This window comes from Passer domesticus, chromosome 32, assembly GCF_036417665.1.
Source record: "Passer domesticus isolate bPasDom1 chromosome 32, bPasDom1.hap1, whole genome shotgun sequence".
Taxonomy (NCBI): Eukaryota; Metazoa; Chordata; class Aves; order Passeriformes; family Passeridae; genus Passer; species Passer domesticus.
Genome location: NC_087505.1, coordinates 1471173 through 1488005, shown reverse-complemented (window position 1 = coordinate 1488005; position 16833 = coordinate 1471173). Strand labels below are relative to the sequence as shown.

General features: G+C 60.4%; 1 protein-coding gene across 1 annotated transcript; it reads right to left on the bottom strand.

Annotated features, from left to right (window-relative positions):
- Positions 1 to 1756: 1756 nt before the first annotated feature.
- On the bottom strand, positions 1757 to 11115 carry VSIG8 (V-set and immunoglobulin domain containing 8). The gene is given in 8 exon segments (XM_064401357.1): positions 1757 to 1940; positions 1942 to 1987; positions 3012 to 3147; positions 3718 to 3840; positions 4795 to 4959; positions 6939 to 7137; positions 9239 to 9501; positions 11067 to 11115. Coding segments are annotated over 8 exon segments (1107 nt in total). The 3' UTR covers positions 1757 to 1814.
- Positions 11116 to 16833: the final 5718 nt, after the last annotated feature.

Below are 16833 nucleotides of genomic sequence, written 5' to 3'. Positions count from 1 at the left end.
GGATTGAACTGGGAATGGGGGATGGGAACTGGGACTTTTTTTTTGGGGGGGAAGCGTAAAAAAAGGGGCCAAACCCCAAATAAAGCAACAAAACCAGGGGAGAGCGGAGCGGGGCGGGGATTTTGGGGCGTTTTCGGGTTTTTGGGGTTTTTTGGGGGGCGGTGGGAGCCGCTCCTGCCCTCATTGTCATTGTCACTGTCATTGTCACTGTCACCGCGGTGGCCCCGTGAGGGAGCTCCGGGAAGGGAAATTTTGGGGAATTTCAAGGATTTTATGGGATTTTAGGGGAATTCTGTAGGATTTTGTAGGATTTTGAACGGTTTTAGGGATTTTTGGGCTTGGCTTGAGTCACTTCCTGCCGTCGCTTTGTGGGTCGGCTCTTTCTGTCCCCTGTCCCTGTCCCCGCGGTGTCCCCGCGAGGGAGCTCCAGGACAGGAATTTTGGGGGATTTTGAACTATTTTATGGAATTTTGGGGGGAAATTGTGTAGGATTTTTAAGATTTTGAAACTTTTTGGGGTTTTTTTTTGGCTTCTGGAGCCGCTCCTGCCGTCACTTTGTGGCGCCGGCTCTCATTGTCATTGTCGCTGTCCCCGTGGTGTCCCCGCGAGGAGCTCCAGGACAGGAATTTTTGGGGATTTTGAACTATTTTATGGAATTTTGGGAGAAATTTTATGGGATTCTCTAAGATTTTGTAGCTTTTTTGTTTTTTTGGCTTCTGGAGCCGCTCCTGCCGTCACTTCTCTCTGTCAGACCGGCTCTCTCTGTCACTGTCCCTGTCCCCATCCCCGCGGTGGCCCCGCGAGGGAGCTCCAGGACAGGAATTTTTGGGGATTTTGAAAATTTTTATGGAATTTTGGGGGGGGAATTCTGTAGGATTTTTAAGATTTTGAAACTTTTTTGGGCTTCTGGAGCCGCTCCTGCCGTCACTTTGTGCGGGCTCTTTGTCGCTGTCCCTGTCGCTGTCCCTGTCCCCGCGAGGCAGCTCCAGGACAGGAATTTTTGGGGCTTTTGAAAATTTTTATGGAATTTTGGGGGGAAATTCTGTTTGATTTTGAAGTTTTTGCTTTTTTTTGGGCTTCTGGAACCGCTCCTGCCGTCACTTCTGCGGGCCGGCTCTTTCTGTCACTGTCAGTGTCGCTGTCGCTGTCCCTGTCCCCGCGAGGGAGCTCCAGGACAGGAATTTTTGGGGATTTTGAACTATTTTATGGAATTTTGGGAGAAATTTTATGGGATTCTCTAAGATTTTGTAGCTTTTTTGAGTTTTTTTGGCTTCCGGAGCCGCTCCTGCCGTCACTTTGTGGCGCCGGCTCTCTCTGTCACTGTCGCTGTCCCTGTCCCCATCCCCGTGGTGGCCCCGCGAGGGAGCTCCAGGACAGGAATTTTTGGGGATTTTGAAAATTTTTATGGAATTTTGGGGGGGAATTCTGTGTGATTTTGTAGAATTTTGAAACTCTTTTTGGCTTCCGGAGGCCGCTCCTGCCGTCACTTCTGCGGGCCGGCTCGCTCTGTCACTGTCGCTGTCCCTGTCCCCATCCCCGCGGTGTCCCCGCGAGGGAGCTCCAGGACAGGAATTTCGGGGGATTTTGAACAATTTTTATGGAATTTTGGGAGGAATTCTGTTTGATTTTTTGGGATTTTGTAGCTTTTTTGAGTTTTTTGGGCTTCCGGAGCCGCTCCTGCCGTCACTTCTGCGGGCCGGCTCTCTCTGTCGCTGTCACTGTCTCTCGCTGTCTGTCGTTGTGTCGCTGTCTCTCGCTGTGTGTCGCTGTCTGTCGTTCTGTCGCTGTCTGTCGTTCTGTCGCTGCGCGCGGTGTCACAGCGCGGGGCAGGTCACCTGGTGTCGCATGCCGTCGTTGCAGAGCAGCGCGGCCGCGCGCTCGTCGCTGTCGCCGTGCTGGCACTGCATGTAGCTGATGCCATGCGGCGAGTACGAGTGGTGGGGCACAGGCGGCGCAGGGCCGGGGCATGGTGCCACCCGTGCTGCTCCTGCGTCGGGGGACAGCGCGTCAGGTGCCACCGCGGGGGGTGGCACCGCCTCGTGGCGCTCACTGGCACCCCTTGGGGACCGTCAGCGCCCTGTGCCACCCCCTGTGCCCGGTGACATCCATTGGTATCCCTTGGTGTCCCTCAGTGCCCTGTGCCACCCTCCCCTGCTTGGTGACACCCATTGGCACCCCTTGGTGACAATTCAGTGCCTTGTGCCACCCTCCCCTGCTTGGTGACACCCCTGGGTGTCCCTCAGTGCCCTGTGCCACCCCCTGAGCCTGGTGACACCCCTTGGGGACCGTCAGTGCCCTGTGCCATCCACCCCTGCTTGGTGACACCCACTGGCACCCCTGGGTGCCCCTGAGTGCTCTGTGCCACCCCCTGAACCTGGTGACATCCCTTGGGGACCGTCAGTGCCCTGTGCCACCCTCCTGTGTCTGGTGGCACCCATTGGTGACCATCAGTGCCCTGTGCCACCCTCTGTGCTTGATGGCACCCACTGGCACCCCTTGGTGACAATCAGCGCCCTGTGCCACCCACCCCTGCTTGGTGACACTCCTGGGTGTCCCTCAGTGCCCTGTGCCACCCTCCGGTGCCCGGTGGCACCCATCAGAACCCCTTGGTGTCCCCCTGTAGTTGGTGCCACCCACCCAGTGCCACCCAGTGTGTCCCATTTGTCCCCAGCTGTGCCTGGTGGCACCCAGAGCTGGCCTGCAGTGGCCATCGGTGCCCGGTGGCATCTGGCAGTGCCCAAGGGTGCCCAGTGCCACCCAGTGGTGCCTGTTTGTCCCCAGCTGTGCCCAGTTGTGCCCAGTGCCAGTCACTGATGCCCAGTACAGCCCAGCACAGCCCAGTACAGACCAGTGCCACCCAGTGCCACCCACCGGCAGTCGCTGCAGCCCCGCTGGCACTCCTGGCACTGGTAGGGGGTGATCAGTGCCCAGTGCCAGTCTCTGGTGCCCAGCACAGCCCAGTACAGCCCAGTGCCACCCCGTGCCACCCCCTGGCACGCCCCGGCACGCACCGGCAGTCGCTGCAGGCGCGCTGGCACTCCTTGCGCTGGTAGCGGGCGATCAGTGCCCAGATGAGCAGCCCCAGGAGGCTGAGCAGCAGCAGGGAGCCCAGGATGGAGCCCACGATGATGCCAGCCTGGCGCCCGCCTGCGCCGGGGACACGGCCTGTCACCGCCGGCCTCCGCCGGCTGCCCGGGCACGCGGTGGCACCCAGGGCCACCACGGTGCCACTCAGGGCCACCCAGGGCCACCACGGTGCCACCCAGGGCCACCCCAGTGACACGCAGTGCCACCCAGAGCCACCTCAGTGCCACCCAGTGGGCACCCAGGGCCATCCCAGTGACACCCAGTGCCACTCAGTGCCACCCAGGGCCACCGTGATGCCACTCAGTGCCACTCTAGTGCCACCCAGAGCCACCCCAGTGGCACCCAGAGCCACCCAGTGCCACGCGGGGCCACCCAGTGACACCCAGATGCCATCCAGAGCCACCCTGGTGCCAGCCTGGAACTCAGGGACACCTTGATGCCACCCAGAGCCACCCCTGGTGCCACCCCAGAGCCACCCTTGGGAGCTGAGACATCCTGGTGCCACCCTGTGTCACCCCCAGGGTCACTCACGCGGCCCGGGCTCAGGGTCAGCTGGCACACCCCAATGTCCCCAGTGCCCCCAATGTCCCCGGTGTCCCCAGTGTCCCCCGTGTCCCCGGTGTCACTCACGCGGCCCCGGGCTCAGGGTCAGCTGGCACACCGAGTAGCCCACGCGGTTGGTGACGCGGCACTGGTAGGTGCCAGCGTGGGCGCCCGTCAGGCTGCGGATCAGGAGGTCACCGGGGGCACGGCCTGGCACAGCACGGGTGGCACTGTCACCTCGGTGAGGGCAGGGGGACACGGGACAGGGGGACACAGAGGGACAGACGGACACGGGGACAGAGGCACATGGACATGGGGACACAGACAGACACAGGGACATGGGGACATGGACAGGCACAGGGACACAGAGGGACACATGGACAGGGACAGACACACAGACATGGACACACAGGGACATGGACGCAGGACATGGACAGACAGAGGGACACAGGGACACACGGACACAGGGACACACGGACACAGGGACACACGGACATGGACAGACGCACAGACATGCACACACCGACCCCCGACCCCCTCCCTGCACCCCCCACCCAGAGCCCCCCATGGCCTCACCCCCCCTTGGCCGATGTCCCCAAATCCCCCCCAAGCCCCCGGGGGGTCTCTGACCCACCCTGGGGGGTCCCCGAGCTCAGAGACCCCTTAAACCCCCCCTGAGCCCCCAAAATCCCCCCTGAACCCCCCCAAATGCCCTTTGTGCCCCCTGACCCACCTTGGGGGTAACCCCTGAGTGCAGAGACCCCCTAAAACCCCCCTAAACTGAACCCCCCAAATGCCCTTTGTGCCCCCGACTCACCTGGCACGGTGCCCGAGGGCAGAGACATCCCCAACCTCCCCCCTGAGCCCCCCTGTGCCCCCAGACCCACCATGCAGTGTGCAAGAGGGCAGAGACACCCCTGAACCCCCTTAACCCCCCTGAGCTCCCCAAATCCCCCCCCAAACCCCCCTGAACCCCTCTAAAGCCCCCCTGAGCCCCCAGACCCACCTTGCAGGGTGGCCCAAGGTCAGGGACCCTCTAAACCCCCCCTGGAGCCCCCCAAACCCCCCGGAGCCCCCAGACCCACCTTGCAGGGTGCCCGCGGGCAGGGACAGCCCCAAACCCCCCCGGAGCCCCCCAAATGCCCTCTGTGCCCCCAGACCCACCTTGCAGGGTGCCCGCGGGCAGGCGCCCCCCCCCGTAGCCCTCGGCCAGCTTTGCCCACTGGTAGCTGAGGGGCGCGGTGCCCCCCCGGCTGAAGCAGCGCAGCAGCACCGAGCCCCCCTCGGCCACATCGCCCTCGCTCCAGCACTGCGGGGCCGCCGGCTTCTCTGCTGGAGGGGACAGCGTCGGGACAGGGGACAGGGACAGGGACAGGGGACACAGGGACAGGGGACAGCGTCAGGGACAGGGACAGGGACAGGGGACAGGGACAGGGATGGGGACAGGGACAGGGGACACAGGGACAGGGGACAGCGTCAGGGACAGGACAGGGACAGGGGACAGGGACAGGGGACAGGGACAGGGATGGGGACAGGGACAGGGACAGGGGACACAGGGACCAGGGTGACAGCGTCAGGGACAGGGACAAGGACAGGGGACAGGGGACAGGGAGAGGGACAGGGACAGGGGACAGGGACAGGGGACGGGGACAGGGGACACAGGGACAGGGGACAGCGTCAGGGACAGGGGACACAGGGACAGGGACAGGGGACACAGGGACAGGGGACAGCGTCGGGACAGGGGACAGGGACAGGGACAGGGGACAGGGATGGGGACAGGGACAGGGATGGGACAGGGACAGGGGACAGGGATGGGGACAGGGACAGGGGAGAGGGGACAGCGACAGGGACAGCGACAGGGACAGGGATGGGGACAGGGACAGGGGACAGCGACAGGGACAGGGACAGGGGACAGCGGCAGGGACAGGGATGGGGACACAGGGACAGGGATGGGGACACAGGGACAGGGGACAGGAACAGGGACAGCGTCGGGACAGCGACAGCCACAGGGGAGAGGGGACAGGGGACAGCGACAGGGATGGGACAAGGACAGGGGACGGCGCGAGAGGGATGGGGACAGGGAGACAGGGACAAGGACAGGGGACACAGGGACAGGGGACAGCGCAACAGGGATGGGGACAGGAACAGGGGACAGGGACAGGAATGGGACAGGGACAGGGGACAGGAATGGGGACAGGGACAGCGACAGGGGACACAGGGACGGGGACAGCGACAGGGGACAGCGACAGGGGACAGCGACAGGGGACAGGGACAGGGACAGGAATGGGGACAGGGACAGGGATAGGGACAGGGACAGGGGACAGGGGACAGCGACAGGGGACAGGGATGGGGACAGGGACAGGGGACAGCGACAGGGACAGTGCAACAGGGACAGGGGACAGGGGACACAGTGACAGGGAACAGTGACAGGGATGGGGACAGCGTCGGGACAGGGACAGGGGACACAGGGACAGGGGAGAGGGATGGGGACAGCGACAGGGACAGGGATGGGGACAGGGACAGGAGACAGGGACGGGGACACAGGGACAGCGACAGGGATGGGGAGAGGGGACACAGGGATGGGGACAGGGACAGCGCAACAGGGGACAGGGAACAGCAGGGACAGGGACGGGGACAGCGACAGTGACAGCCCGGGGAGCAGGGACAAGGGACAGGGACACCGGGAAGGGGACAGGGAGGGACAGGGACACCAGCAGGGACAGCCAGGAGAGGAGAAGGGGGGACAGGGACAGTGTCAGAGCCACCGGGGAGGGGACAGGGACCGAGGACAGCCAGGAGGGGGACAGGGGACACTGTCAGGGCCACTCAGGGGGACACCATCGGGGTCACCGGGGCCACCCAGGAGAGGGGACACCTGGGAGTGCGGGGGGGCAGGAGTCACCTGGGGCGGGGGGACACGGGACACTGTCAGGGCCACCTGGATGGGGGACAGGGGACATTGTCAGGGCCACCAAGGGCCACATGAGAGGGACACAGGTGACACCACCAGTGCCACCAGGGGCCACTCAGGAAGGGGACTTGGGAGTGGGACAGAGGATACTGCCAGGGCCACTGAGGCCACATGAGAAGGGGAGAGGTGACACCATCAGTGCCACACGAGAGGGACACAGGTGACACCACCAGGTGCCACCCAGGAAGGCGACTTGGGAGTGGGACAGGGACACTGTCAGTGCCACCAGTGCCACACGAGAAGGGCACAGGTGACACCACCAGCGTCACCACAGGGAACCGATGCCACCTCGGGGAGGGGACAGGTGACAGCGGCGGCACGGCGGGCGCGCCCTCACCTTGCACGGTGACAATGACCTCGTGCACGGCCACCGTGTTCTTCTTGACGCGGCACTGGTAGGTGCCGGTGTCGCTCTCCTGCAGGTCGGCCACGCGGATGGAGGCGTCGCGCTGGCCCGGGTCCGTCTGCACGAAGGCCACGCGGTCCTGCAGCCCCGAGCTGCCGTAGTTCACGTGGTGGTCCTGGTAGGACAGGAACTGGGGACACGGGGACACGGGGACAGTCAGCGCCACCTCGGGGGTGCGGCGGGGCTTGGGGGTGGGTTGGGTTTGGGTTGGGTTGGTTAGGATAATGGTTGGGATTGGATTGGTTGGGGTTGGGTTTGGGTTGGGTTGGGTTTGGGTTGGGTTGAGTTGGGTTTGGGTTGGGGTTGGATTTGGGTTAGGTTTGGGTTGGTTGGGTTTGTGTTAGTTGGGTTTGGGTTGGGTTAACGTTGGTTAGGATAAGGGTTGGGTTGGGGTTGGGTTGGGTTGAGTTGGGTTAAGGTTGGTTAGGATAATGGTTGGGTTTGGATTTGGTTTTGGTTTGGGGTTGAGTTGAGTTGGGTTGGGGTTGGGTTGGGTTTGGGTTGGTTGGGTTTGGTTTTGGTTTGGGTTGGGTTGAGTTGGGTTAAGGTTGGTTAGGATAATGGTTTGGTTTGGGTTGGTTGGGTTTGGGTTGGTCAGGGTTTGGGTTGGGTTAAGATTGGTTAGGATAAGGGTTTGGGTTTGGGTCGGGTTTGGGTTTGGGTCGGGTTTTGGTTGGGTTCAGGCTAAGGTTGGTTAGGGTTTGAGTTAGTGCTTGAGTTGGGTTAGGATTAGTGTTTGGGTTGGGTTTAGGTTAGGATTAAGGTTGGTTAGGATTTGGGTTGTGTTTGGGTTGAGTTTGGGTTCGGTTTAAGTTAGGGTTAAGATTGGTTAGGGTAAGATTGGTTAGGGTTAAGATTGGTTAGATAGGTTGGGTTTGGGTTGGTTGGGTTTGGGTTTGGATTAGTTAGGATTGGGGGTTGGGTTCAGTTTAAGTTAGGGTTAAGGTTGGTAAGGGTTTGGGTTTGGTTAAGTTGGTTAGGATTAAGGTTGGGTTAGGATTAGTGTTTGGGTTGGCTTTAGTTCAGGGTTAAGGTTGGTTGGGGTTTGGGTTGTGTTGGGTTTAGGTTAGGGTTAAGATTGGTTTGGGTTTGGGTTGGACTGGGTTTAGGTTGGTTAGGATTAGTGTTTGGGTTGGGTTTAGATTAGGGTTAAGGTTGGTTGGGTTTGGGTTTGGGTTTGGGTTTGGGTTTGGGCTGGTGTTGGGTTGGGTTTGGGTTGGTTAGGATTAGGAGTTGGGTTGGGTTTGGATTGGGTTAAGGTTAGTTGGGTTGGGTTTAGATTGGGTTTGAGTTAAGGTTGGTTGGGTTGGCTTAGGGTTAGGGTTAAACTTGGTTAGGGTTGGGATTGGGTTAGGGTTAGGCTCAGCTCTGGGCCTGCCTGTTCCTGCCTGCTCCTTCCTTTTGCTGCCTGTCCCTGCTTGTCCTGTTTTCCCTGCCTGTCCCTGCCTGTCCCTGTCCCTGCATCCCTGGCTGACCTCCAGCCCAGCCCAGCCCAGCCCTGTCTGGTCCTTCCCAGACTGGCACACCCAGACGCTGCCAGACCTTCCCTGCCCTGCCTGTCCCTCTGGCCCTGCCCTGCCTGTCCCTGCCTGTCCCTGCCTGTCCCTGCCTATCCCTGCCCTGCCTGTCCCTGCCTGTCCCTGCCTATCCCTGCCCTGCCTGTCCCTGCCTGTCCCTGTCCCTGCCTGTCCCTCTGGCCTGTCCCAGTCCAGCCTGTCCATCCTGCTCAGCTGGGCTCCATCCCAGCCTGTCCTGCCTCATCCTTCCAGAGCCTGCCTGTCCTTCCCTGCCGTGCCCAATCCTGCCTGTCCCTGCCTGTCCCTGCCTGTCCCACTTCATCCTCCCATCCCAGCACTTCCAGACCCTGCCTGCTCCTGCCCTGCCCTCCCCAGCCTTCCCTGTCCTTCCTGTCCCTGTCTGTCCCTGTCCTGCCCAGCACTTCCAGACCCTGCCTGGTCCTTCCGTGCCTTTCCTGACCTTCCCTGTCCTGCCTGTCCCACCTATCCTGCCTGTCCCTCCTGTCCCTCTCTGTCCCCTCTATCCCACTCTGTCCCTCCTTGTCCCTGCCTATCCCTGCCTGTCCCTCTCCATCCCACCCTGTCCCCTCTGTCCCTCCCTGTCCCTCTCCATTCGTCTCTGTCCCTCTGTCCCTCTCTGTCCCCTCTGTCCCTCTGTCCCTCCCCTCCCAGCCGAGCTCCCCCCGTGCCCCCCGTGCCCCCCGGGCCCCTCACCACGTTCTCGGGGCTGGGTCTCTCGGGGCTGATCTGGATCCACTCGATCCCCACGCCCTGGGGGCCGTTGTCCTCGGGCTCCAGCACGTAGGGACAGCCCAGCTTGACCGAGTCGCCCTTGGCCAGGTACAGAACCTCCCGGCCCTTGCCGTTGATCCTGACGGCCACCAGGAGAGCTGGGGACACAGCGGCACCGTCACCCCCGAAAATGGCACTGTCAGCCCCCAAAACGGCAGTGACACCCCCGAAATGGCACTGGCACCCTCAGAAATGGCACTGTCACCCCCGAAATGGCACTGGCACCCCCAAAACGGCAGTGACACCCCCAGAAATGGCACTGGCACCCTCAGAAATGGCACTGTCACCCCCGAAATGGCACTGGCACCCTCAGAAATGGCACTGTCACACCTCAAAATGGCACTGGCACCCTCAGAAATGGCACTGTCACACCTCAAAATGGCACTGGCACCCCCAAAAATGGCACTGTCAGCCCCCAAAACGGCAGTGACACCCCCGAAATGGCACTGGCACCCTCAGAAATGGCACTGTCACACCTCAAAATGGCACTGTCACCCCCCGAAACGGCAGTGGCACATCCAGAAATGGCAGTGTCACCCCCGAAAATGCCAGTGTCACCCCCGAAACGGCGCTGCCACCCCCAACATGGCACCGTCACCCCCGAAACGGCGCTGGCACCCTCAAAACGGCAGTGGCACCCCCAGAAATGGCAGTGACACCCCCAGAAATGGCAGTGTCACACCAGAAACGCAGTGGCACCCCCGAAACGGCAGTGGCCCCCCCGAAATGTCACTGGCACCCCCAGAAATGGCACTGTCACACCCCGAAATGGCGCTGGCACCCCCCAAAAAGGCAGTGGCACATCCAGAAAAGGCACTGTCACACCCCAAAATGACAGTGATACCCCCTGAAATGGCACTGTCACCCCCGAAAGGGCACTGACACCCCCGAAAATGGCACTGTCACACCTCAAAATGGCACTGTCACCCCGCCGAAACGGTAGTGACACCCCTCAAAAATGGCACTGTCACACCAAAAATGGCAGTGACACCCCCAAAACAGCACCCAGAACGCCCCACAGCCCCACACCTGCAGCTCCTGCCCCGCGCGGAGCAGGGATGGGGCACAGGGACCCCAAACCTGTGCCCTGACACACCTTGAACCCCACAGCTGGCAGAACCCAAACTCGGGGGTGCAGGGACAGGGTAGGGACCCACGGCACCCCAAACCTGTGCCCTCAGACCCCTGACCCCGCAGCTGCAGCACGGGGAGCCACCACACCCCAAACCTGTGCCCTGAGACACCTGGAAACCCCCAAAACCCCCACACCTGGCAGCCCCAAACACCCCACACCTGCAACCCTAAAACCCCCCCGCCTGCAGCCCCCTGACGCCCACCTGCAGCCCCCACCCCTGGCTCTCCTCTCCCACCCCGGGCGCCCGTGGGGATGTCCTGGGTGGGTCCCGGTCCCCTCGGTGCTGTCACCCCCTGGCAGCCCCGGTGACACCCCGGGCTCGATGCCACCTGCGCTGTCCACAGGACCTCGGTGGTGGCCGCAGGTGTGACCAATGTCACAGGCGTGTGCCCAGGTGTGCCCAGGTGTCACCAGGAGCTGCAGGTGTGCCCAGTGCCCAGGTGTGAACAGGACCCAGGTGTGACCAAGGTGTCACAGGTGTGTGACAAGGACGCCGGTGGTGGCTGCAGGTGTCACCAGTGCCCAGGTGTCACCAGTGCCCAGGTGTGCCCAGGGCCGCGTCCCGCGCTCCGCCCGGTGCTCGGAGCATCCCCGGTGTCCCGGCGCCGGTCCTACCTGGCAGCATCCCGAGCAGCAGGAGCAGGCTGGCGCCGTGCCCTGCCATGGCGCTGCGGCCGCGAGGAGGAGGAGGAGGAGGAGGAGGAGGAGGAAGGCGCAGGAAGGCTCCGAGGGCAGCCGGCCCGTGCGGGGCCCTTTTAGGCGCTGGGCCGGGGCCGCTCCTCCCCGTGGGGAGGATTCCTGTGGGATGAGTGAGTGGCTCCGAGCTGTGCGTGGCTGCCGCCCTGCTCCGCTCCTACCCCCTAATTAGGCAGCGCCCGGCCCGCCGGACCCCGGCCGGACACGGGGGACACGGCGGGGACAGCGGGGGACACGGCAGGGACAGCGGGGGACACAGCAGGGAGAGCGGGGGGACAGGGCAGGGACAGCGGGGGGACAGGGCAGGGACAGCGGGGGACACGGCAGGGACAGCGGGGGACGGGGCAGGGACAGCGGGGGGACAGGGCAGGGACAGCGGGGGACACGGCAGGGACAGCGGGGGACACGGCAGGGACAGCGGGGGGACGGGGCAGGGACAGCGGGGGACACGGCGGGGACAGGGCAGGGACAGCGGGGGACGGGGCAGGGACAGCGGGGGACACAGCAGGGACAGCAGGGGACACAGCAGGGACAGCAGGGGACAGGGCAGGGACAGCGGGGGGACAGGGCAGGGACAGCGGGGGACGGGGCAGGGACAGCGGGGGACACAGCAGGGACAGCGGGGGACAGGGCAGGGACAGCGGGGGACAGGGCAGGGACAGCGGGGCGCTGAGTGGGGACAGTGGGACAGAGGTGGCGGTGGCTGAGGTGGCAGCTCGGCCCGCGGGCACAGGGAGCGGTGGCACCCGGGGAGCTGGCACCCACCGAGCCCGCGGGGACATGGATGGGGACATGGTGGGGGGACAGGGACAGCGGGACAGGGACATGGCAGGGTGGAACCCTTGGGGACAGGGACATGGCAGGGATGGAGGAGATGGGACAGGGTGGATGGAGGAGCTGGGACAGTGACACATGGCGGGGATGGAACCCTTGGGGACAGGGACAATGGCAGGGATGGAGGAGCTGGGACAGGGCCACAGCAGTGGACCAAGTGTTGGGGACAGGCAGGTGACAACAGGGGCAGGAGATGGACAAGGACACAGGAATGGATGGAGGAGCTGGGACAGTGACACATGGTAGGGATGGAACCTTTGGGGACAGTGACAATGGCAAGGATGGAGGAGCTGGGACAGGGCCACATGGCACTGGGTGGAACCCTTGGGGACAGGGACATGGCAGTGGGTGACACCAGGGGGGCTCAGCCCTGTGGGAAGGCCCTGAGGATGCCACGGAGCTGTCCCTGCCCATGTCCCTTCAGGGACACAGGGACACGGACACCATGAACTTGGGCACACAGGCACACCCAAACACTGTCACCCATGGACCACTGTGTGTCCCCACCCCCAGCCAAGTCCCCAAATGCCTCTGGGGTCCCAGTGCCCACCTGGGATGGATGTCCCTGTCCCTGTCCCTGGCCTGGGCTGGCTGTGACCCCATCCCCAGCTGTGTCCCCACACAGGACAGTGATGCCCCCCCAGTGTGTGACCCCCTCTTGGCGCTGTGACCCCATCCCCACGCCATGTCCCCTCTCAGTCCCCTGTCCCCCGTCAGTGCCATGTCCCTTTCAGTGCCATGTCCCCCCCAGTGCCGTGTCCCCCCCTGTCCCCCCGGTGCCGTGTCCCATCCGTGCCCGGCCCCGTGCCCGGCCCGGCTCTGCCCCGCGGCCCCGCTCGGCCCTTCCGCCGCTCCGGGACCGCCCGGGCCGGCTCTGCCGCTGTCCCGGCGGGGCCAAACCCCGGCCCCGGGGCCACGAACTGCTCCAGTTCCCGGCGCCGCTCCCGGCCCGGAACCGGCCACGTGCGGGGCCGCGTCTGTCACTGGGGGCCCGGGACCGGTACCGGCACCGGGACAGGGACAGGGACAGCGACCGGGACAGGGACAGGGACAGGGACAGGGGCAGGGACAGGGACAGCGCCGGCACCTCGGGGCGGGAGGGACACGGGGACACGGAGTGGGGACACTGGGGGGACAATGGGGTGGACACAGAGGTGGACATTGGGGATGGACACTGGGGTGGACAGTGGGGATGGAAAATAGGGGTGGACAATGGGGTGGACATTGAGAATGGACATTGGGGGTGGACAATGGAGTGGACACAAGGGATGGACAGAGGAGTGGACACACGTGGACAGTGGGGATGGAAAATGGGGGTGAACAATGGGGATGGACACAGGGGTGGACAATGAGAGTGGAAAATAGGGGTGGACATTGAGAGTGGACATTGGGGATGGACACTGGGGGTGGAAAATAGGGATGGACATCAGGGGTGGACACTAGGATGGAAAATAGGGATGGACAGAGGAGTGGACACGGGTGGACAGTGGGGATGGAAAATGGGGATGGACAAGGAGGGTGGAAAATCGGGGTGAACATTGGGGGTGGACATTGGATGGACACAAGGGTGGGCATTGGGGATGGACATGGGGATGGGACTGGAGGTGGAAAATGGGGATGGAAAATGGGGATGGACACAGGATGGACACTGGGGATGGACACCAGGGATGGACATTGAGAGTGGACATTGGGGATGGACATTGGGGATGGGACTGGAGATGGAAAACAGGGATGGAAAATGGGGATGGACACTGACAGTGGACACTGGGGATGGACAATGGCAATGGACAATGGGGACAGACACTGAAGGTGACAATTTGGGATGGACACTGGTGATGGACACTGGTGATGGACACAAGGATGGACACAAGGATGGACAATGGGGATGGACACCGAAGGTGACACTGGGGATGGACACAAGGATGGACACCGAAGGTGACACTGGGGATGGACCCTGGGGCTGGCACAGAGCCACCGAGGGGGTGCCCCTGGTGACAGTGGCCTGGCTGTCCCCGACAGCTCGGTGACCCCAGCGGCTTCCTCAGGGCCGGGGCTGAGGTGACACATCTGTCCCCAGGAAGGACACCCAGTGTCACACGGGACAGGGACCACAAGGGACAAAGAGGCCGCGGGCTGGGCCAGCTCCTGGCAGCGTCCCCGGGGTGTCCCTGTGGTGTCCCCGCGCTGTCCCTCGCTGTCCCCTGCCCGGCCTCGCCTTCCCCAGCCCCGGTTGTTTTCCAGCTGCTCCCGGCATTAATCAGAGCCGCTCCCGCCGTCCCCATCCCCCCGCAGGTGACACCTCCGCATCACCCCCGAGGTGGCACCGCGGTGACAAAGTGGCACCGGCAGGGCTGGGGGCGCGGGGACCCTGCCGGGTGGCGCTGGGGACAAGGCGGAGTGGCACCGAGGGGACAAAAGGAGCCTCGGGGCTGCTGCAGCCCCCGGGCAGCCCCCGGGGTGAGGGAAGGGCGGAAAACCAGCACGGGCTGGAAAAACACGGCTTAATTAAAACCACGGCTTAATTAGAGCCGTGGTTTAATTGAAAACAGGTTGAAAGGGTGGACAATAAATGGGTTACGAAGGTGGATTAGAAATGGGTTAAAAATGTGGTTAGAAATGGGTTAAAAATGGGTGGAAAACACGGATAGGGTGGATAAAATATGGGTTAAAACATGGATAAAAATGAGTTTAAAAGATGGATTAAAAAAAACAGGTTAAAAATGGATAAAAAACAGGTTAAAATGGATAAAAATGGGTTAAAACCATGGATTAAAATGAGTTAAAAATATGGATGAAGGGTTAAAAACATGGATAAAAATGAGTTTAAAATGTGCATAAAGGGTTAAAAACGTGGATAAAATGGTGTTAAAAACATGGATAAAAGATGGGCTGGCACTGGAGTCCCCAGGGCCACCAGGGTGGCACAGGGTCACCAGAGTGTCCTGGCCTGTGTTTTGGGACAAAAAGTCACTTTCCACCTCTGTATTTTGAGACAAAAATCTGCTTTTCCCCCCTGTATTTTGTGACTAAAATCCCCTTTCCCCCCACTGCACTTTGGGACTAAAATCCATTTCCCCCCGCCCTGTATTTTGGGACAAAAATTCCATTTCCCCCACTGTGTTTGGCTGCAAAAAGTCACTTTTCCACCCTCTATTTTGGGACTGAAATCCACTTTCCCTCCCCCCTGCATTTTAGGACTAAAATCCCCTTTATCCTGCTGGTTTTTGGGGCATAAAGTCATTTTCCCCCGAGTATTTTGGGACAAAAATCCCCTTTTCCTGCTGTGTTTTGAAGCATAAAGTCACTTTCCCCACTGTATTTTGGAACTAAAATCCACTTTTTCCTCGCTGTATTTTATGACTAAGATCCCCTTTTCCCCCCTGTATTTTGGGACTAAAATCCCTTTTTCCTGCAGTTTTTTGGTGTATAAATTCACTTTCCCCCCTGTATTTTGGGACTAAACCCCACTTTTTCCTCGCCATATTTTATAACTGAAACCCCCTTTCTCTGCTGTTTTTTTAGGGTATGAAGTCACTTTCCCCCCTGTAATTTGTGACTAAAACCCCCTTTCTCCCCCTGTATTTTTGGGACTAAAACCCCTTTTCCCTCCAGTTTTTTAGGGTATAAAGTCACTTTTCCCCCCTGTATTTTGATACAAAAATCCCCTTTTCCCTTCAGTTTTTAAGGTATAAATCCACTTCCCCCCCTGTATTTTGGTACAAAAATCCCCTTTTCCTGCTGTATTTTGTGACTAAAATCCCCTTTTCCCTGCAGTTTTTTGTGACTAAATCCCCTTTCCCTGCAGTTTTTTGGGTATAAATCCACTTTTCCCCTGTATTTTGGGACCAAAATCCCCTTTTCCCTGCTGTATTTTGGGACTAAAACCCCTTTTCCCTCCAGTTTTTTGGGGCATAAAGTCACTTTTCCCCCCTGTATTTTGATACAAAAATCCCCTTTTCCCCGCAGTTTTTTGGGTATAAATCCACTTCCCCCCCTCTATTTTGGTACAAAAACCCCTTTTCCTGCAGTTTTTTGGGGCATAAATTCACTTTTCCCCCTGTATTTTAATACAAAAATCCCATTTCCCTTCAGTTTTTTGCGTACAAATTAACTTTCCCCCCTGTATTTTAATACAAAAATCCCCTTTCCCTTCAGTTTTTTGGGTATAAATTCACTTTCCCCCCTGTATTTTAATACAAAAATCCCCTTTCCCTTCAGTTTTTTGGGTATAAATTCACTTTTCCCCCTGTATTTTAATACAAAAATCCCCTTTCCCTTCAGTTTTTTGGGTATAAATTCACTTTCCCCCTGTATTTTAATACAAAAATCCCATTTCCCTGCAGTTTTTTGCGTACAAATTCACTTTCCCCCCTGTATTTTAATACAAAAATCCCCTTTCCCTTCAGTTTTTAGGGTATAAATCCACTTTCCCCCCTGTATTTTAATACAAAAATCCCATTTCCCTGCAGTTTTTTGGGTATAAATCCCCTTTCCCCCCCGTATTTCGGCATTAACCCCTTCCTCCCCGCACCCCCCCCCCATTGCCCCCTCCCCTGTCCCCGGGGTGGCCGCGGTGACACACGGCGACGCGGGCAGGGTGGCAGCGGCCGCTTTGATGGCGCGTGTGTCACCCTGGGCTGCGGGAGGGCAGCGCAATGGGAGCGGAATTCCCGCCCCGGGCGGGACGCCGCTGGATTTTCAGGAATTCCGGAGCGCGGAGGATGGCTCGGAGGGGAGGGGAGGGGAGGGAGAGGGTGAGTGGGGAGGCGGCACGAGGAGAGAGGGAGTTTTGTGGAAGTTAAATTAAAAAATAATAGGAGGAGGTTGGGAATTTTATTTAAATTAAACAAAA